We start from the raw sequence: 20206 nt of genomic DNA, 5'->3' as shown, positions 1-20206 counted from the left end.
CACCGTCTCCTGGTAGCAACTCCCTGTCCCATCCTGTGCCACAGGCCCCTGTTGCTGGCAGCGTAGGGGTACTCCTGTTGGCTGGGGGCTTCTGTGGGATCCCAGAGCCTGGAGGCACCCGTTGGAGAGACAGCAGAGCCCTGCTCCTGTAGAGCCCCTCAGCTCCATGCACCGGGGAGGGGAGCGGCAGTGCCTATGGCACTGGCTGGGTGCATTCAGGCCTTGGGCTTGGGCTCGAGATGACAGGTGCTCCCTTCACCGCAGCTCTCTTTCCCCACCGCCCCACCAGTTCCTGCCACCAGGGCTCGGCTGGGCTGCAAGCGCTGCTGGCGAAGGAAATCAGTTCCTCTGACTCCACCCTGATGCATCAGCCTCCAGCCCAGCAAGCGAGCGGTGTGTCTGACTCATCTCTGTGGGCGGGCAGGCAGCTCTTGCAGCCAGCAGGGCTTTACCGGCTGCCACAGCTCAAACGCAGCCCTGGAGTTTCACCATAGGCCCCAGCTGGAACCTGACTGCTGCAGGGGAACTGAGTCATGACCCTGCAGACAGGCACGGCAGCACCTCCAGCTCTTCTGGGAGGGCAACGGGCTGAGCCAAGGGATGTGGCCTGGCTGGCCCCAGGTAGCCCCTTTGCTGAGCCAGACTGAAAGTTGGGCCCAGTTCTCTGCGTCCCAAGAGGCCACTCTTGCTGCGGGGCTGTGTGAGAATAGCTGCCAGCACCACTCACCTGTTCCTGCTCTGGGCCCCAGGCTGGAGCCCTGCTTTGGCCTCTGGGCTCATAGGCCCAAGCCTGGTGTGTTACCCACCACCCCACTCCCAGCCTCTGGGGAGCCTTGGGCCTGGCACATCCTCTGTATGGACAGGGCTTGCTCTTGCCTTTGGTTGGAAAAGTCCCTTTTCCAATCCAAGCCTCGCATGAGGCTGGGGAGTTGCAGCTGGACCCCAGGGCCCAGGTCGCCTGCTCACTGCCCAGCCCCAAAAGAAGGACCTAGGTCTCCAGCTCCCAGGCCCTCATGCTGTCAGGCTGCTTGCCAGGGGAGGGCTTGGGGATGCTTGGCTTTGCTGCTGTGGCTTTACATGGTGCCATATCACCGGAGCTGCTGCTCTCTGGGGGGGCAGCTGGGGTGCACGGGGCTGGGGCTCTGTGCAGTGCAGGGTGGCCAGGAATTCAGTGCAGCCAGGGCGTGGGCAGGGTCTCTGCAGCGCCTGGTGCAGGGGCCCAGTCCTGGGGGCCCGTTTGGGGTAGGGCGGAAAGGGGATTTGATGGCTGCTGCGGTTGCATGTGGGGAGGGGGGCAGCCCAGGCACCTACTCAATCTTCCTGCCCCCCAGGCGCTGGGATTGGCCCCACCATCCAGATCGGGGAAGAGACAGTGATCACAGTGGACACCAAGGCGGCGGGCAAGGGGAAGGTGACCTGTACGGTCTGCACACCCGACGGCTCCGAGGTGGATGTGGACGTGGTGGAGAACGAGGACGGGACATTCGACATCTTCTACACAGCCCCCCAGCCTGGGAAATATGTCATCTGCGTCCGCTTTGGGGGGGAGCACATTCCCAACAGCCCTTTCCAGGTCCTGGTAAGTGCTGGGGCTGGTGCCCGGCTACAGGATGCGAACAGGCCAGGCTGTTTGTCTCAGCTCAAAGCTCTCTCACGTGCTGGCCACACTGCCTGCCAGGCACTGCAGGAGTCCCTGGCAGGGAGAGTGGCACCAGGCCCTGAACCTTCTGCAGGCAGCTGAGGTCTCAGCCAGCTGGGTTATTAGGTGACAGGAAGGTGGTGCAGGACAGAAGCAGTTCATACAATACAACTTGGGGAGTGGAGTCCTGGGGGTCAAAGCTGGATCTGACCTCCCTGCTGCCTCCCCAGCCAACAGAGATGCCTAGTCCCCACAGCCACACTTTTCTTCCGGCCTTTGTCCCGTTACCTGGCTGTTTCCCCTCCCAGGATCAGGGTACAAAGGGCATCCACCACTGCGCACCCCTGAGAAGCTGTGACAGGCGAATCTCCCATTGCCCAAGAGGGATTGGTGCCATGCCCAGGGAAACTGAGGCACACACCTGGGGTTATTGCTGGGCAGTAGGAAACACAACCTAAGACGAGGGCTAACATCCCTGACCCCTGCACTTTGTCACACCTCTTGGCTGTCCTGGAGACGTGTTGCATCTGGGGGCAGGCTGTGCCCCTAGCTCTCTGCTCTGCACTGTCCCTCTGTTGCAGGCCACGGACCGGCCCCTGATGGGAGTCAATGGCCTGGATGTAGCTGGGCTGCGGCCTTTCGACCTGGTCATTCCCTTCACCATCAAGAAGGGGGAGATCACTGGTAATTCGGGGAGAGGGTCTGGGTATGTGTATCCTGGGGACAGCAGCCACCCACAGCAGACTCCCCCCACCCCACCCCCCATGCTGTCAGCTGGGCCCCTGCCCACAGGTCTGGATACAGCCAGATCAACCCTGTGGTCCCATCAGTGCCAGCATCTGGCCTCTGGGATGGCCCCTCTGGCCTGGTATCCCCCTGCCTCCCTCTGCCTCTCTCAGGGCTGGCTCCTCTGGCCTGGTAGCTTCTCCTCACACACCTGCCCCACCCCCGGGACTGGCCCCTCTGGCTTGGTATCACAATGCCGAAGGGAGGGGAGGCCCCAGGGCAGGCTGACCCCACACTCTTCCCAGGCGAGGTGAGGATGCCCTCGGGGAAGGTGGCCACGCCAGACATCACAGACAACAAGGATGGGACGGTGACTGTGAGATTCGCACCCATGGAGGCCGGGCTGCATGAGATGGACATCCGTTGCGACAGCCTGCACATTCCAGGTGCCAGTGGTGGGTGGGGGGCTGAAGCTGGCTCTCACCTCTCCTGTGCCCCCCAGAGGCAGAGGACAGGCATGGGGAGCCGGAGGGTCAGAGGGCTGATGCCAGCTCTCACCTCCTGTGCCCCCAGGGAGCCCCCTGCAGTTCTACGTGGATTACGTCAACAGCGGACACGTGACAGCCTATGGCCCTGGCCTCATCCATGGTGTGGTCAACAAGCCAGCCATGTTCACTGTCAACACCAAGGATGCTGGCGAAGGTGAGCCCTGGGTTCCCTTCCTGGGGCAGGTCTGTTCCCTTCCTGGCTCTGTGAGGATGTAGGGGCAGGTGGGTTGAGCAGGAACCCCCATCTCCATCCCCATGATGGAGCTGAGCCGGGCTGACCCCTCCTGCAGGTGGGCTGTCCCTGGCAGTCGAAGGCCCCTCCAAGGCAGAGATCAGCTGCACGGACAACCAGGACGGCACCTGCAGCGTTTCCTACTTGCCCATGCTGCCTGGTGACTACAGCGTGACAGTGAAATACAACGAGAAGCACATCGCAGGCAGCCCCTTCACTGCCCGAATCACAGGTCAGCGGGGCTTTTCCCCAGCTGTGGGAAGGGGAGGCAGGCTGGCAGGGAGTGAGAGCGGGGGATGGGATGGGATGTGGGGGGGCAGACCAAGGGAGACAGGCTGGTCGGGGGGCAGGCTGGCTTCCCCTGTCTCACAGCCCTGGCCCCCAGGCGACGACACGCTGCGAATGTCCCAGCTGAAGGTCGGCTCTGCAGCCGACATCCCCCTGGAGATCATGGAGACGGACCTCAGCCAGCTGACTGCGACCGTCACGCCCCCGTCAGGGCGCCAGGAGCCCTGCCAGCTCAGACGGCTGCGCAACGGCCACGTTGGTGAGTCCTGCAGGGCATCATGCCCCCTGCTTCCCCAGCCCCACCCAGCCCAGCCCAGGGCTCCCTGCAGTCCTGCCAGTGCCCCTCACTCCCAACTTGCAGCCCCTGTCACCCCACCCTTGCCAGCCCTGGCTGTGCCCCTCACTTCTGACCCCCCACCCCCAGGGATCTCGTTCGTGCCTAAGGAGGTGGGGGAGCACCTGGTGAACATCATGCGGAATGGGCAGCATGTCCCCAACAGCCCCATCACGGTGACCATCAGCCAGTCGGAGATCGGTGATGCCAGCCGTGTCCGGGTCTCGGGGCCTGGCCTCAGCGAGGGGCGCACCTTCGAGCCAGCCCAGTTCCTCATTGACACACGCGATGCAGGTGCCTGGCTCTCCCCAGCCTGGGGTGGGTGGGCGACTGGGGGCCTGGCCACCTGGGTTCTCTCCAGCTCTGGCAAGTGATGGCAGGTGGAACTGGAGGTTAGAGCAGGGGGCTGGGGGACGGGATGCCTGGTTTCTCTCCAGCTCTGGGAGGGCAGTGGGAGTTGGTGGGTAGACCACAGGAGCTGGGGGTCCACATACCTGGGTTCTTTCCAGCTCTGGGAAGCGAGGGGAGGGGGAACTGATGGTTAGAGCAGGAGTCTGGGGGCCTAGACGCCTGGGCTGTCTGAGGGGCAGGGGACGCTCGGATGTCCTGCAGCCTCCTCCTGCTCCCCAGGCTATGGCGGGCTCAGTCTGTCCATTGAGGGCCCCAGCAAGGTGGACATAAACACAGAGGAGTTGGAGGATGGGACCTGCCGTGTCACCTACTGCCCCACGGAGCCCGGAAACTACATCATCTCCATCAAATTTGCCGACCAGCACGTGCCAGGTGAGGCCGTGCGTGCGGAACAGTGTGCCCTGCCCAGGGCTCTCCCCATGGGCCCTGGGGTGCTCAGTGGCCCCCTACCCCTGGCTTGCCAGACAGACACATGGTGGGAGCTGGCTGAGCAGTGGGGGCAACCCCAGAAGGGGCGGTGGGGCTCTGTCTGTGCGTGGGCAGGGGAGGCCCCACCTGACTCTACCTCCCCTGCAGGGAGCCCCTTCTCAGTGAAGGTGACCGGTGAGGGCCGGGTGAAGGAGAGCATCACTCGACGACGACGCGCCCCCTCTGTGGCCAACGTGGGCAGTGCCTGTGACCTCAGCTTGAAGATCCCAGGTGGGCCAGGCTGGGGCCCTGCCCCAGATACCCACCTGCAGGTGGCCACGACGGGCTGGAGGCATGCAGGGGGCGTTGCTTTGGGCTATTGTGCAGGAAGGAGAGTGGAGCTGGTGCCTTGGGGAAGAGCTGCAGGGCTGGGGCATTGGGGGCACTGGGGGAGTAGTGGGGGAGGCTGGGGAGTTGGTTGGAACACTGAGGGCTACTGGGGGAAGCAGTGGAGGCACTGGGGCCAATGTAGGGGAGTCTGACTCACCATCTCCCCCAGAGATCAGCCTGGCTGATGTGACGGCCCAGGTGACAGGCCCCTCCGGGCAGCGGCTGGTGGCTGAGGTGCTGGAGGCAGAGAACAGTACCTACTGCGTCCGGTTCGTGCCCACCGAGACAGGCGTTCACTCAGTCAGCGTCAAGTACAAGGGGCAGCACGTCCCAGGCAGCCCCTTCCAGTTCACCGTGGGGCCGCTGGGCGAGGGCGGCGCCCACAAGGTACGAGCAGGTGGCCCTGGCCTGGAGCGAGCAGAGGCCGGCGTGCCAGGTAAGGGGGCACTGGGGGACAATGGGGCTGTTAGCCTTCCCCCCCATGTTCCCTGCATTGTCAGCCGGAAGTGTCACATCCTGTCCAGCCTGGTCCCCGCCCCAGCATTGGGAGAGGCCAGACTGCAGGCACACAGGCTAGCCCACGGCCCTGTGTGTGACCTCGGCCATGGGGAGGTCTCCCGCTGTTCGCCAGTGCTGGTCCTGGCCACACCCGACTCCAGCCACCCATGGCCCACGTGCAGGGTGTGGTGGTTGGCTGGGAGGACAGCGAGCACTTGGTGCGGTCGCACCACAGCCCAGTGGCACTGTGGAGCCTGTGTGATGAGCAGGGCTGGGCGAGGGGCTTCAGGGCTGCGCAGCAGGCTGGCGTAACTGCGTCTTCCCCCTCCCCAGCCGAGTTCAGCATCTGGACACGGGAGGCAGGTGCTGGTGGCCTCTCCATTGCTGTGGAGGGGCCCAGCAAGGCTGAGATCGCCTTCGAGGACCGGAAGGATGGCTCCTGCGGCGTGGCCTACATTGTCCAGGAGCCTGGTAAGGGGGCCATGCAGAGCCTCCTGTTGGCTAGAGGGGAAGGGGGTTGCACTCAGGGCTGGCAGGGAGGAGGCTGTCCAGTGGGCAAGCTGCTGGCAGGGGTTTTGGTGAGAGGCTGGCACTGGGGCCAGTCAGCAGGGGAGGCTGGCTGGTGCTGGGACCAGGGCAGTGCACTAACCCCCCCTCCCCCCCAGGTGACTACGAGGTGTCGGTGAAATTCAACGAGGAGCACGTTCCTGATAGCCCCTTTGTGGTGCCGGCCACAGCCCCCTGCCACGACGCCCGGCGACTCACTGTTACCAGCCTTCAGGTGAGGCACCAGAGAAAGCGCCGGGCCCCTGCCCTCCTGACTGCCGGCACAGGCCCTGGGGGCAGCTACAGGAGCCCCATGGCCCAGGGTGCCCCCGAGCACACCCGCTGCCCCAGAGCCCCCTTAGAGTATGGGGAGATGTCACTGAGGATGGGGAGCCCCCTGGCCCTGCTCCCACCCACGGGCAGCAGGGACTCAGCTGGCAGAACAGGAGGGTTGTTCAGTGACAGGGACCTGGCGCAGAACAGCTTAGCACAGAAACCAGAACCAGTCATCTCCATCCACCCCTGGGAGAGGGCCCCTTGCCCAGCTGCCCGGCCCCAGCCCCCAGGCAGGCCCCTCCTCTGGCCTTTGTCCTGCTTCCTGGGCACAAGGTGTCCCATGGTCTACCCCCAGGCATGGGGTGTGAAGGGATCACCATGGTGTGCGTGGGGGAGGCTGTCACACCCCAGATGCCCAGCAGCCGCTGGGGGTTGGGGACTGTTGCCAGGAAAACTGAGGCACACACCTGGGGTTGTGGCAGGACAGTAAAATTCACTGTGGGGCAAGGGGACAGGCTGCGGAGCAACACAGGTGGGAAGGGGCTGTAACCTACCTGTCCCCCAGGCATCATGAGGTAGCTGGGGGGCTGGGGCAGGCAGGGCTGAGTCTGGGGTTCATGCGGGCTCTGCAGCCACCAAGGTTCAGGGTCTTGTGCCGGTCCAGGACAGCAGTGCCCCGTTGCCCCACACTGCGCCTTTCTCTTGTGTCTCTTTTAAAGGCTCGTAACAGATCCCCCCACCGCCGCCGGGCAGGGCTTGCTTAAAGGGGGAGAGCTATCCCCCCCTACTGCCCCCATCTTGCCCCTGCTGCGCCCTCCCACCCCCAGCTGCTGGGCAGGGCCTGCTTAAAGGGAGAGAGCTGCTCCCCATCCCCTGCCGCCGGATACAGACATGCACGGACAGACACACAGACCACACAGGCACAGTCGACAGTGTCCCCCACTTCTCACAGGGTAATGGGGATACGCAGCCATCTGGGGGACGCCTGGCCTGGTTCCTCTTTAGGGCAGCTGGAGATGGTCTGTATCAGAGGAGCAGCCATGTTAGTCTGTATCTGCAAAAACAAGTCCTGTGGCATCTTACAGATTAACTGATGCTTTTGGAGCACAAGCTTTCGTGGGCAGAGACCCGCTTTGACGAAGCATGTCTGGCGAAGCGGGTCTGATGCGCCAAAAAGTCAGTTAGTTTATCAGATACCACAGGACTTCTTGTGGTTTTTGGGGATGGTCTGGCACTTACCACACTCATTGCTCACGCACACAGCAGGGGCCTTTCCGTAGCACAGATGAGCAGCATCAGACAGAACATGCAGTGAGTTCGGACAAACACTTCTCACAATCTGAGTTCCATGTCAGACAGGCAAACGATGAGGGCCTTGTCCTACGTCAGCTGCAGGAGAGTGTTATACACCACTGCTCACCTCTCTCCCTGCTGCCCCATCCTCCCCCTGCGGCACCCCACCGCCTCCTCCCACCTCACACTACCAAACAGCTGCTGCTTTGAGAGAGAGAGAGAGAGTGAGAGAGCGCTGCCCCCTTGCTTCCCCCTACACTGACCCCCACACTGGAACTCTGCTCCCCCTGAGCCTCCCGGCTGGGCTACCCTCAGCCCCTCCTTCTGCCTCCCTCTGTGCTCTCCCTCTTCAAGCAGCCAGGCCTGGGAAGGTGAGTGACCCCCGTTGGGGGAGACCCCCCCACCCCAGCTAATGCTGCACTGTGCTTCCAGGAGTCAGGGCTCAAGGTCAACCAGCCAGCTTCCTTTGCAGTCAGCCTGAATGGTGCCACAGGGGCACTGGACGCCAAGGTGCACAGCCCCTCGGGGGCACTGGAGGAGTGCCACCTCACCGAGATCCAACAAGGTGAGACCGCCCCGGAGCGGGGCCTGGAGCCCTGGCAGGGGCTGGTGCAGCTAAGCCCCATCCACAACCCACAAGTCGGGAGAACCTGGGTGTCTGGGTTTCCCCCTACCCCAGCCCACTACTCCCTGGCTGGGAGAACCCAGGCATCTGGAGTGCCTACCTGCCCCCATTCACTACTCCTGATTCGGGAGTATTCAGGCTGCCAGTCCCCAGCTCAAACCATTAGCCCCACTCCCCTCCCACAGCCAGGGAGAATCCAGGGGTCCTGGCTCCCCTTAGTTCTAAGTACCAGCCCCTCCCTAAAGAAGAGGTGGCTGGTTACTCCTGGCACTGCCCCTGCTAATGCTGTCATCCCCCCAGATAAATACGCTGTGCGCTTCATCCCCCGGGAAAATGGCATCTACTCCATCGACGTCAGATTCAATGGTGCCCACATCCCCGGCAGCCCCTTCAAGATCCGTGTCGGGGAGCCGGGCCAGGCGGGCGACCCTGGACTGGTGTCTGCCTACGGCGCAGGCCTGGAGGGGGGCACCACTGGTAAGGCTGGGGAGCAGCGAGGGGCGCTGGCAGGGGAACAGGGCAGCACCAGCAGAATAGAAGGGGTGCTGGCAAGTTAGGGGGTTGCTAAGGGCCAAGGGTGTGACAGTGGGTTAGCCTGGACCCCCTGGCAGGGGCCAGAGACCCCGACGTTGACTCCCCGGCGTTGACTCCTGGTAGGCAGCCCAGCGGAGTTCGTGGTGAACACCAGCAGTGCGGGCCCTGGGTCACTGGCCGTGACCATCGACGGCCCCTCAAAGGTGCAGCTGGAGTGTCAGGAGATCCCCGAGGGCTACAAGGTGACCTACACACCCATGGCCCCTGGCAGCTACCTCATCTCTCTCAAGTATGGTGGCCCCCAGCACATCGCCGGCAGCCCCTTCAAGGCCAAGGTCACAGGTGCGGGGAGGGGCCGGAGGTGGGGCTGGCAGGATCCCTGGATCCCCGCCTGTCCCTCACCTCCTTTCCCTCACAGGTTCCCGCCTGGTGAGCAGCCACAGCCTGCATGAGACCTCGTCAGTGTGTGTGGATGCGGGCGGGAGGGCGGAGGGGGCTGTGCTGCAGGGCACCGCTCCCCCCCCTGCCTCGGATGCCAGCAAGGTGGTGGCCAAGGGGCTGGGCCTGAGCAAGGGCTTCCTGGGCCAGAAGAACTCCTTCACTGTGGACTGCAGCAAAGCAGGTGTGGTGGGGCTGGGGGCAGAGCCCAGGGTGGGACTAGCCTGGGGGTGGAGCCAGGAGTAGGACTCGGGGCAGGGCTACTCCCCCCAGGTGCTGCTTTTCTTGCCCTGCAGCTGGTGGGCCCAGCCATGGCTAAGTCCCGGATGGGGTGTCTTGCAGCCCTGTGGGATGGTCCCAGCCTTGCTGGGGAGCAGATCTGGGCCTCCTTGTGCCCCTAACTTAAGTGTGGGCCTGGGAAGCCCTGCTTGGCCTGGGGACAGGTTCACATGGCAGTGGGGTGAGGTGGGGGGCTTGGGCTGGTCCAATGTGGGGGGAATTGGGCAAGTAGGGTTCTGAGGAGGTGAGGAGAATCCCTCTGGTGGGAGGGACACTGGGGATGTGGGGGTAATTGGGGGGACTCACAGGAACTGGGCGAGTGGGGGAAGGCTGGAGTTAGGGGTGGTGGGAGGCTTGGGCTGTGCTGGGCCAGCAGGGGGCCTTGGGTTCACAGGAGGTCTGGGGGCCTCTGCCAGTCCAGCTCCACCAGCTGACCATTCCCTGCTCCCCAGGGAACAACATGCTGCTGGTGGGGGTTCATGGGCCGCGCACACCATGCGAGGAGGTGGTGGTGAAGCACTTGGGGAACCGACTCTACAGCGTCTCCTACCTGCTGAAGGAGAAGGGCGACTATGTGCTGGTGGTGAAATGGGGCGAGCAGCACATCCCCGGCAGCCCCTTCCACGTCTGCGTCCCATAGCCGTAGCCGTAGCACCGTCCGGCACTGCCTGCCTTCGCGCTTCGCCCACGTACCCGCAGCCACTCGGGGCCCCTGGCTATGCACGCCCGGTGCCTCCCCCGACCGGAATAAACGTTTCCGCTTCTTTCTGCAGCTGGCCAGGCCTCGTCTGTGGGTCTGTCTCTGCCTCGGGGGTGGGGGGCGCAGAACCTCTTGCAAAGGAGCACCTCTCCCGAGCCCGGGCCGAGGAGCTCCCTAGGCCTGCTCCTGTCCTGCTCCACATGCACCACAGGCCCTGAGACTCCCCGGGGGGTCCTGCTGCAGCGCCGCCCAGCTGGCAGCTCCCTGTCACCCCAGCCCCAGCGCCGCCCAGCTGGCAGCTCCCTGTCGCCCCAGCCCCAGCCCCAGTGCCGCCCAGCTGGCAGCTCCCTGTCTCCCTGCTGCCTCAGCCCCAGCGCCGCCCAGCTGGCAGCTCCCTGTCTCCCTGTCGCTCCAGCCCCAGCGCCGTCCAGCTGGCAGCTCCCTGTCGCCCCAGCGCCGCCCAGCTGGCAGCTCCCTGTCTCCCTGCTGCCCCAGCCCCAGCCCCAGCGCCGTCCAGCTGGCAGCTCCCTGTCACCCCAGCCCCAGCGCCGCCCAGCTGGCAGCTCCCTGTCGCTCCAGCCCCAGCGCCGCCCAGCTGGCAGCTCCCTGTCGCTCCAGCCCCAGCGCCGCCCAGCTGGCAGCTCCCTGTCTCCCTGCTGCCCCAGCCCCAGCGCCGCCCAGCTGGCAGCTCCCTGTCGCCCCAGCCCCAGCGCCGCCCAGCTGGCAGCTCCCTGTCGCCCCAGCCCCAGCGCCGCCCAGCTGGCAGCTCCCTGTCACCCCAGCCCCAGCGCCGCCCAGCTGGCAGCTCCCTGTCTCCCTGCTGCCCCAGCCCCAGCGCCGCCCAGCTGGCAGCTCCCTGTCTCCCTGCTGCCCCAGCCCCAGCGCCGCCCAGCTGGCAGCTCCCTGTCGCCCCAGCCCCAGCGCCGCCCAGCTGGCAGCTCCCTGTCGCTCCAGCCCCAGCGCCGTCCAGCTGGCAGCTCCCTGTCACCCCAGCCCCAGCCCCAGCGCCGCCCAGCTGGCAGCTCCCTGTCACCCCAGCCCCAGCGCCGTCCAGCTGGCAGCTCCCTGTCACCCCAGCCCCAGCCCCAGCGCCGCCCAGCTGGCAGCTCCCTGTCGCCCCAGCCCCAGCGCCGCCCAGCTGGCAGCTCCCTGTCTCCCTGCTGCCCCAGCCCCAGCGCCGCCCAGCTGGCAGCTCCCTGTCGCCCCAGCCCCAGCGCCGCCCAGCTGGCAGCTCCCTGTCTCCCTGCTGCCCCAGCCCCAGTGCCACCCAGCTGGCAGCTCCCTGTCACCCCAGCCCCAGCGCCGCCCAGCTGGCAGCTCCCTGTCACCCCAGCCCCAGCGCCGTCCAGCTGGCAGCTCCCTGTCTCCCTGCTGCCCCAGCCCCAGCGCCGCCCAGCTGGCAGCTCCCTGTCGCTCCAGCCCCAGCGCCGCCCAGCTGGCAGCTCCCTGTCACCCCAGCCCCAGCGCCGCCCAGCTGGCAGCTCCCTGTCTCCCTGCTGCCCCAGCCCCAGCGCCGCCCAGCTGGCAGCTCCCTGTCGCTCCAGCCCCAGCGCCGCCCAGCTGGCAGCTCCCTGTCTCCCTGCTGCCCCAGCCCCAGTGCCGCCCAGCTGGCAGCTCCCTGTCGCTCCAGCCCCAGCGCCGTCCAGCTGGCAGCTCCCTGTCTCCCTGCTGCCCCAGCCCCAGCGCCGCCCAGCTGGCAGCTCCCTGTCACCCCAGCCCCAGCGCCGCCCAGCTGGCAGCTCCCTGTCTCCCTGCTGCCCCAGCCCCAGCGCCGCCCAGCTGGCAGCTCCCTGTCGCTCCAGCCCCAGCGCCGTCCAGCTGGCAGCTCCCTGTCTCCCTGCTGCCCCAGCCCCAGCCCCAGCGCCACCCAGCTGGCAGCTCCCTGTCACCCCAGCCCCAGCGCCGTCCAGCTGGCAGCTCCCTGTCTCCCTGCTGCCCCAGCCCCAGCGCCGCCCAGCTGGCAGCTCCCTGTCGCTCCAGCCCCAGCGCCGCCCAGCTGGCAGCTCCCTGTCTCCCTGCTGCCCCAGCCCCAGCCCCAGTGCCACCCAGCTGGCAGCTCCCTGTCGCTCCAGCCCCAGCGCCGTCCAGCTGGCAGCTCCCTGTCTCCCTGCTGCCCCAGCCCCAGCCCCAGCGCCGTCCAGCTGGCAGCTCCCTGTCTCCCTGCTGCCCCAGCCCCAGCCCCAGCGCCACCCAGCTGGCAGCTCCCTGTCTCCCTGCTGCCCCAGCCCCAGTGCCACCCAGCTGGCAGCTCCCTGTCGCTCCAGCCCCAGCGCCGTCCAGCTGGCAGCTCCCTGTCTCCCTGCTGCCCCAGCCCCAGCCCCAGCGCCACCCAGCTGGCAGCTCCCTGTCACCCCAGCCCCAGCGCCGTCCAGCTGGCAGCTCCCTGTCTCCCTGCTGCCCCAGCCCCAGCGCCGCCCAGCTGGCAGCTCCCTGTCGCTCCAGCCCCAGCGCCGCCCAGCTGGCAGCTCCCTGTCTCCCTGCTGCCCCAGCCCCAGCGCCACCCAGCTGGCAGCTCCCTGTCGCTCCAGCCCCAGCCCCAGCGCCACCCAGCTGGCAGCTCCCTGTCTCCCTGCTGCCCCAGCCCCAGCGCCACCCAGCTGGCAGCTCCCTGTTGCCCCAGCCCCAGCCCCAGCGCCGCCCAGCTGGCAGCTCCCTGTCTCCCTGCTGCCCCTGCCCCAGCCCCAGCTCCAGCGCCGCCCAGCTGGCAGCTCCCTGTCTCCCTGCTGCCCCAGCCCCAGCCCCAGCTCCAGCGCCGCCCAGCTGGCAGCTCCCTGTCTGCACCATGTCCCCAGGCTCCAGCTCCAGCACGGCCCACTGGCAGCTCCCAGCTCCCCCTGCCCCCATCCAGCTGCAGTCAGCAGCAGATTGCTCCACACACCACCCTTCCCCCAGGCTCCAGAAATAGCTGAGCCCACACCCAGCCCCACCCTTCCCCTGTGGGCCCAGAACCACTGCACCCTCCAGCAAACCACAGATGGGTGTGGCCCAGGCCTTGCTGGGGGGTGGGGGCCTGACCCAGCCCAGAACTACCTTCCCTGCAGGCCTGGGCACAGCTGCGTCGTCTGGCACATGTAGCATGAGGCTGGCAGCCGCCGCTTGCCTGCCTGGTTCTTCCCCAGCCACAGGGGTGGGGGCAGATCAAGGCTGGGCATGCCCAAGGGTCTGGTTAGCCCTGCCCCACATGCCTGACCTGTAGCCCCTGACAGCCCAGTCCTGGGGCTGCCCCTAGGCTGGCACTGGCTGCGCCTCCCTTGCCCTTCTGCCCAGATCTCAAGGCTCCAGACTTGAGTTTCCTGTACTAAGGGCTCCAGAGGTGTAGCTGGGCCCTGGGGAGTTTCAGCAGCAGTGAAGGAGCATGACAGGGCCTGGAGCTCAACTCCCTCCCTGGCTGCCCCTCACCTGCTGCCCTGCTTGGGCATCAGTCCTGGGGCAAGTACCCTGCTCCTTGTGTGGGGCCGGGGCTAACCCTGCATGTGACCCAAGCCCTGCTCCGCCCACCCCCAGCTCTTAGGGCTACTAGATGCTGTTGGGGCTCAGTGCCCTGCCAGTGCACCCCACTCCAGATCCACAGCCCTAGTACCCCTGCACTGGTGCCCCCCACACCTGACCCATTGTGCTGGAGTGGGGGATACCTCTGTGTGTGTGTGTGTGTGTGTGTGTGGCTCACAGAGGGATGTGGGGCTCCTGCTGAGGGCAACTTTGACCACCAGGTATCGGAGGGGTAGCCGTGTTAGTCTGGATCTGTAACAGCAACGAAGGGTCCGGTATATAGACTGACAGAAAAGTTCTGAGCATGAGCTTTCGTGAGCGCAGACTCACTTCATCAGATGCTGGTCTTGGAAATCTGCAGGGCCAGGTATAAATAAGCCACAGCAAGGGTGGGGATAACAAGGTTGACCTTGCTCTGGCTTATTTATACCCGGCCCTGCAGATTTCCAAGACCAGCATCTGATGAAGTGAGTCTGCGCTCACGAAAGCTCATGCTCAGAACTTTTCTGTTAGTCTGTAAGGTGCCACCGGACCCTTCATTGCTGTTACTTGACCACCAGGTATCACCTTTGTACTGCAGCCAAAGGGAGAGGTGGAGCCTGAGGGGTTTGAATTGGCACTGGGAGTGGGAAGCAGTGAGTCTGGGCTGGGAGGGAGAGAGACAAAGGAGGGGGCCAGACCCTGGCTCTGGGGGCCCCGACCCTGGCTCTGGGGGCCCCTCGGGGCCTCCTCTCCCCACATGGATGGGACTGGCTGTCTCTGCCGGCTGCGCTGACCCCTCCGTACGACGCTGTGTCCTGTCGGCTAATAAACTGGCTGTTCTCCTGCCGGGTGAGAGTCGCTCCTGCCTGTGGATGGGGTGCAGACCTTGGGGGACCCTGAACCCCATCACCCCCATAGCCCTGCCCACTCCTGCCCAGCAGCCCTGCCCCCCGCTGCCCCTCACTCCAGACCCACAGCCCTGCATACCCACCAGTGCCCCACACGCCTGACCCATAGCCCCGCCCACTCCTGCCCAGCAGCACTACCCCACTGCCCCTCACTCCAGACCCACAGCCCTGGTTACCCACCAGTGCCCCCCCATGCCTGACCCATAGCTCCTCCCACTCCTGCCCAGCAGCCCTGCCCCCCCACTCCAGACCCACAGCCCTGCCTACCCATCAGTGCCCACCCACGCCTGACTCATAGCCTCTCCCACTCCTGCCCAGCAGCCCTGCCCCCCCCACTCCAGACGCACAGCCCTGCCTACCCACCAGTGCCCCCACGCCTGACCCATAGCTCCGCCCATTGCTGCCCTGCTGCTCTGGCCCCCCACTGCTCCTCACTCCAGACCCACAGCCCTGCCTACCCACCAGTGCCCCCCACGCCTGACCCATAGCCCTGCTCACTCCTGCCCTGCAGCCCTGCCCCCCGCTGCCCCTCACTCCAGACCCACAGCCCTGCATACCCACCAGTGCCCCCCCACGCCTGACCCATAGCCCCGCCCACTCCTGCCCTGCAGCCCTGCCCCCCTGCCCCTCACTCCAGACCCACAGCCCTGCATACCCACCAGTGCCCCCCCACGCCTGACCCATAGCCCCGCCCACTCCTGCCCTGCAGCCCTGCCCCCCTGCCCCTCACTCCAGACCCACAGCCCTGCATACCCACCAGTGCCCCCCATGCCTGACTCATAGCCCCGCCCACTCCTGCCCTGCAGCCCTGCCCCCCACTCCAGACCCACAGCCCTGCATACCCACCAGTGCCCCCCCACGCCTGACCCATAGCCCCGCCCACTCCTGCCCTGCAGCCCTGCCCCCCTGCCCCTCACTCCAGACCCACAGCCCTGCATACCCACCAGTGCCCCCCACGCCTGACTCATAGCCCCGCCCACTCCTGCCCTGCAGCCCTGCCCCCCTGCCCCTCACTCCAGACCCACAGCCCTGCATACCCACCAGTGCCCCCCCACGCCTGACCCATAGCCCCGCCCACTCCTGCCCTGCAGCCCTGCTCCCCTGCCCCTCACTCCAGACCCACAGCCCTGCATACCCACCAGTGCCTCCCACGCCTGACCCATAGCCCCGCCCACTCCTGCCCTGCAGCCCTGCCCCCCTGCCCCTCACTCCAGACCCACAGCCCTGCATACCCACCAGTGCCCCCCACGCCTGACTCATAGCCCCGCCCACTCCTGCCCTGCAGCCCTGCCCCCCACTCCAGACCCACAGCCCTGCATACCCACCAGTGCCCCCCCACGCCTGACCCATAGCCCCGCCCACTCCTGCCCTGCAGCCCTGCCCCCCTGCCCCTCACTCCAGACCCACAGCCCTGCATACCCACCAGTGCCCCCCCACGCCTGACCCATAGCCCCGCCCACTCCTGCCCTGCAGCCCTGCCCCCCTGCCCCTCACTCCAGACCCACAGCCCTGCATACCCACCAGTGCCCCCACGCCTGACTCATAGCCCCGCCCACTCCTGCCCTGCAGCCCTGCCCCCCTGCCCCTCACTCCAGACCCACAGCCCTGCATACCCACCAGTGCCCCCCCACGCCTGACCCATAGCCCCGCCCACTCCTGCCCTGCAGCCCTGCTCCCCTGCCCCTCACTCCAGACCCACAGCCCTGCATACCCACCAGTGCCTCCCACGCCTGACCCATAGCCCCGCCCACTCCTGCCCTGCAGCCCTGCCCCCCTGCCCCTCACTCCAGACCCACAGCCCTGCATACCCACCAGTGCCCCCCACGCCTGACTCATAGCCCCGCCCACTCCTGCCCTGCAGCCCTGCCCCCCACTCCAGACCCACAGCCCTGCATACCCACCAGTGCCCCCCCACGCCTGACCCATAGCCCCGCCCACTCCTGCCCTGCAGCCCTGCCCCCCTGCCCCTCACTCCAGACCCACAGCCCTGCATACCCACCAGTGCCCCCCCACGCCTGACCCATAGCCCCGCCCACTCCTGCCCTGCAGCCCTGCCCCCCTGCCCCTCACTCCAGACCCACAGCCCTGCATACCCACCAGTGCCCCCACGCCTGACCCGCAACGGCATCTTGGCTTGTGCAGCAGCGCCACCTGCTGGTGCGACTCGGGAACTGCAGCTGGTTCCAAGAAGGGGACCCCGTGGCCGGAGCCCCCCGACGCTGGGCCCAGTGCAAAGGCAGTTGAGGGGGGGCTGCGGTTCCCTCAGTTGCCAGGTGCTGCGGTTGGGACCTGTCCGAAGGGGCTGATTTCGTCAGTGCCCCACCTCCCTGGCTGTGAGCCTGGCACAGGGGCTGCAGGGAAAGGCTGTGATGGGCACCCCCGGCTCTCAGCCCCACCCCCCACCAGGGCAGGGCAGGGCAGGGCAGGGCAGGGCATCTACTTTCAGCCCCCCCCCCCCCCGCCTCTCAGCACTCCTCCCTCCGCCTCCATCTCTCATTACCGCCCCCCCCACCAGAGCACCCCTAGCTCTCAGCAGCACCCTGGCTCTCGGTGACCCCAGTCAAAGCAGCCCCCCTCATAGTGTGGGGCTCACCTGGCCCTGCCCCCACCTACAGGCACCTGGGATGCGGCCGGCAGGAGAACAGGAGGGTTAGTGGGTGACAAGGACCCAGCACAGAACCAGTCAGTTCAGTCTTGGGGAGGGGGGGGCCCTGAGCCAGGGTCCTGCCCCCCCACACCTCCCCAGGAGCCCAGACTGCTCCATTCCATGCAGCCTAGTTCAGCACCAACCTGCCAGGTTCCTCTTCCTGCCTTTGTCCTGCCTTCTGGATACAAGGTGTCATCTGGTCTCTCTCACACACACACACAAAAGCATCCCCTAGTGTGTTTGTGCAAGCAGTCATCACACCAAAACTCCCATCACCCACCATGCCGAGGCAGTGCTGAGGGAAACTGAGGCACCCACACAGTGGCTACGTCTACACATGAAGCTGTGATGGAGTGGGGGGGGTGCATGTGTGAGTCAGGCTGGATGTCCGAGGCAAGCAGCAGCTCCCAGTGGCTAAGGATGACCCTGGGGCTACAACTGGCAGATAACACCTCTGCCTGAACAAAGAGCAGGGAGGAGCTGAGCTGGGTTTTGAATCAGGGGCGGCAGTGAGAGGCGAGGAAAAGGGAGAGCTGGAAGGCAGCCAGCCGGAGGAGGGGGAAAGCTACACCCCAGAGGGGCACCCCTCGGGGTCCTCTCCCCAGGACAGGTTGGAAGGACTGTCTCTGGCTACTATGCTGTTGCTTCTGTGAGAAACTGGACATCTGTTGCCTAATAAACCTGCTGTTGTACCTGCTGAGTGAAAGTCTCTCCTGCCAGCGGGCAGGGTGCAGTGCAGGGGGACCCCTGAACCCCATCACAGAAGCCTACATCGAAGGAGCCTATTTCGATGTGGCGACATCGAAATAGGCTATTTCGATGAATAGCGTCTACACGTCCTCCAGGGCTGGCAACGTCGATGTTCAACATCGATGTTGCGCAGCACCACATCGAAATAGGCGCAGCGAGGGAACGTCTACACGCCACAGTAGCACACATCGAAATAAGGGTGCCAGGCACAGCTGCAGACAGGGTCACACGGCGGACTCAACAGCCAGCTGCTCCCTTAAAGGGCCCCTCCCAGACACACTTGCACTAAACACCACAAGATCCACAGAGCTGACAACAAGTTGCAGACCCTGTGCATGCCGCATGAATCCCCCGCTGCAGCAGCAGCAGCCAGAAGCCCTGGGCTAAGGGCTGCTGCACATGGTGACCATAGAGCCCCGCACGGGCTGGAGAGACAGCGTCTCTCAACCCCCCAGCTGATGGCTGCCATGGAGGACCCCACAATTTCGACGTTGCGGGACGCGGATCGTCTACACGGTCCCTACTTCGACGTTGAACGTCGAAGTAGGGCGCTATTCCGATCCCCTCATGAGGTTAGCAACTTCAACGTCTCGCCGCCTAACGTCGAAGTTAACTTCGAAATAGCGCCCGACGCGTGTAGCCACGACGGGCGCTATTTCGAAGTTAGTGCCGCTACTTCGAAGTAGTGTGCACATGTAGACACAGCTAGTTACTACAGGACAGTACAAAACAGGTGTGATCCAACCCGGGGGGGGTAAAATCTCGCACAACACTTTGTCACACCTCCCCCCCGAACACCAACCTGTGCAGAGTCACCTGTGGGAGTGACCTGGGGCCCTCCGTGCATGATAGGGCATTGGCTAGTGCCATGGAGTATGGGGGTCCTCATGCCCTGCACCTCATCTACAGGCAGAATGGACTCTAACTCAGCAAGGAGAACAGAAGGTTTATTATTTGACAGGGATACAGCGTGGAACAGACTTCTCAGTACAAAAAGAGTCCCATCCATATTGGGGCAAGGAGGCCATGGTGGGGGGGTCCCCAAATCCCAGGGCCCTGGCCCTCCTTGTTCCTCTCCATCCTCCAGACTAATCCCTTTCCCACTGTCCCGTTCCAATTCAAACCAGCTGGGCTCCATCTTCCCACCTTGTTCTGTTTCCTGGGGAACAACGGTATCACCTGTTTGCCCGAGTTATAAAGAGCAGGGCTATCCATTGATGTGAGCTGCTCAGCACCCTGAAAAAAGCCGGTCACCCACATGCACACCTCCTGTCACCCGCATGCACCCCCCCCGCCAACCCTTCAGATCGAACTGAGGGGATCACTTAGCCAGTGATCTGGGGAAGGCTGGGCCCACACCCCCCACGTGACAGGGCATCAGCTGTGACGTTGTTCCCATTGACATGGACCCCATTCCATGTAATAGCCCTGCAGGAGCAGGCTCCAGCCCAGGAGCTGGCGTTGGCCCCTTTCATGTGCTGCAGCCAGGTCAGGGGTGAGTGATCGGTGTACCTGGGGACGCGCTGGCCAAACCAGTATGGCTGCAGCTTCCCCAGAGCCCACCATATGGCCAGACATTCCTTCTCTATGGCTGTGGAGTTCTGCTCCCGGGGCAGCAGCAGCAGCAGCTTCTTGCTCAGGTACACGACGGGTGTCTCTCCCCGTTGTCGCTCACCTGCATTAGCAGAGCGCCCAGCCTGGTTTCTGAGGTGTCAGTGAATACCAGGAAGGGCTGATCAAAGTCTGGGTTTGCCAGCAGTGGGACCCTGTCCAGGGCCTCCTTCAGCGCACAGAGAGCCCCTACACTGCCTGAGCCTGACCACCTTGTCTGGCTTCCCCTGCTCACACAGCTTTGTGAAGGGGCTACGATGGAGCTGAAGTGGGGCACACACCTCTGGAAGTACCCCATCATCCCGATGAAGGCCTGGACCTGCTCCTTAGTCTGTGGCACCAGCCTCCACTTCAGCTGGCTCTGGCTTTAAGCAGCTGCTGCCCACCTCGTGGCTCAGATAGGTCACCTCAGCCAGCCCCACCTTGCACTTCCCAGCTTTGATAGTTGGTCCAGCTCCCTGAAGCCAGTCCAGCACCTGGCTGACCTGGGACATGTATGCCTCCCATGTTTGGCTGAAGACACAAATGTCATTGATGAAAGTCAGGAAGAAACCGCCCATCCCCCTCAGCAGCTGGTCCACCAGGCACCAGAAGATGGCAGTGCCCCCTTGAGACTGAAAGGCAGGACCAGGAACTCACAGACCCTACCCAGGT

General features: G+C 65.1%; 1 protein-coding gene across 5 annotated transcripts in view; it reads left to right on the top strand.

Annotated features, from left to right (window-relative positions):
- FLNA (filamin A) overlaps positions 1–10237 on the top strand; it is a 33942-nt gene extending 23705 nt beyond the window's left edge. For all 5 annotated transcript variants that reach the window (XM_075016673.1, XM_075016672.1, XM_075016674.1 and 2 more), the window contains 17 exons: positions 1332–1579; positions 2221–2323; positions 2671–2811; positions 2939–3067; positions 3204–3377; positions 3531–3692; positions 3858–4061; positions 4398–4550; positions 4755–4877; positions 5146–5412; positions 5808–5945; positions 6140–6255; positions 8022–8154; positions 8515–8691; positions 8872–9090; positions 9167–9370; positions 9918–10237. In XM_075016673.1, the coding sequence (XP_074872774.1) occupies positions 1332–1579; positions 2221–2323; positions 2671–2811; positions 2939–3067; positions 3204–3377; positions 3531–3692; positions 3858–4061; positions 4398–4550; positions 4755–4877; positions 5146–5412; positions 5808–5945; positions 6140–6255; positions 8022–8154; positions 8515–8691; positions 8872–9090; positions 9167–9370; positions 9918–10105 (2879 nt within the window). In that variant the 3' untranslated portion in view covers positions 10106–10237. The remainder of the gene's footprint in view (positions 1–1331; positions 1580–2220; positions 2324–2670; positions 2812–2938; positions 3068–3203; positions 3378–3530; positions 3693–3857; positions 4062–4397; positions 4551–4754; positions 4878–5145; positions 5413–5807; positions 5946–6139; positions 6256–8021; positions 8155–8514; positions 8692–8871; positions 9091–9166; positions 9371–9917) is intronic.
- The last annotated feature ends 9969 nt before the right edge of the window (positions 10238–20206 follow it).

The sequence above is a fragment of the Carettochelys insculpta genome, chromosome 22 (genome assembly GCF_033958435.1).
Source record: "Carettochelys insculpta isolate YL-2023 chromosome 22, ASM3395843v1, whole genome shotgun sequence".
NCBI lineage: Eukaryota > Metazoa > Chordata > Testudines > Carettochelyidae > Carettochelys > Carettochelys insculpta.
This window is presented reverse-complemented; position numbering and strand designations above follow the sequence as displayed.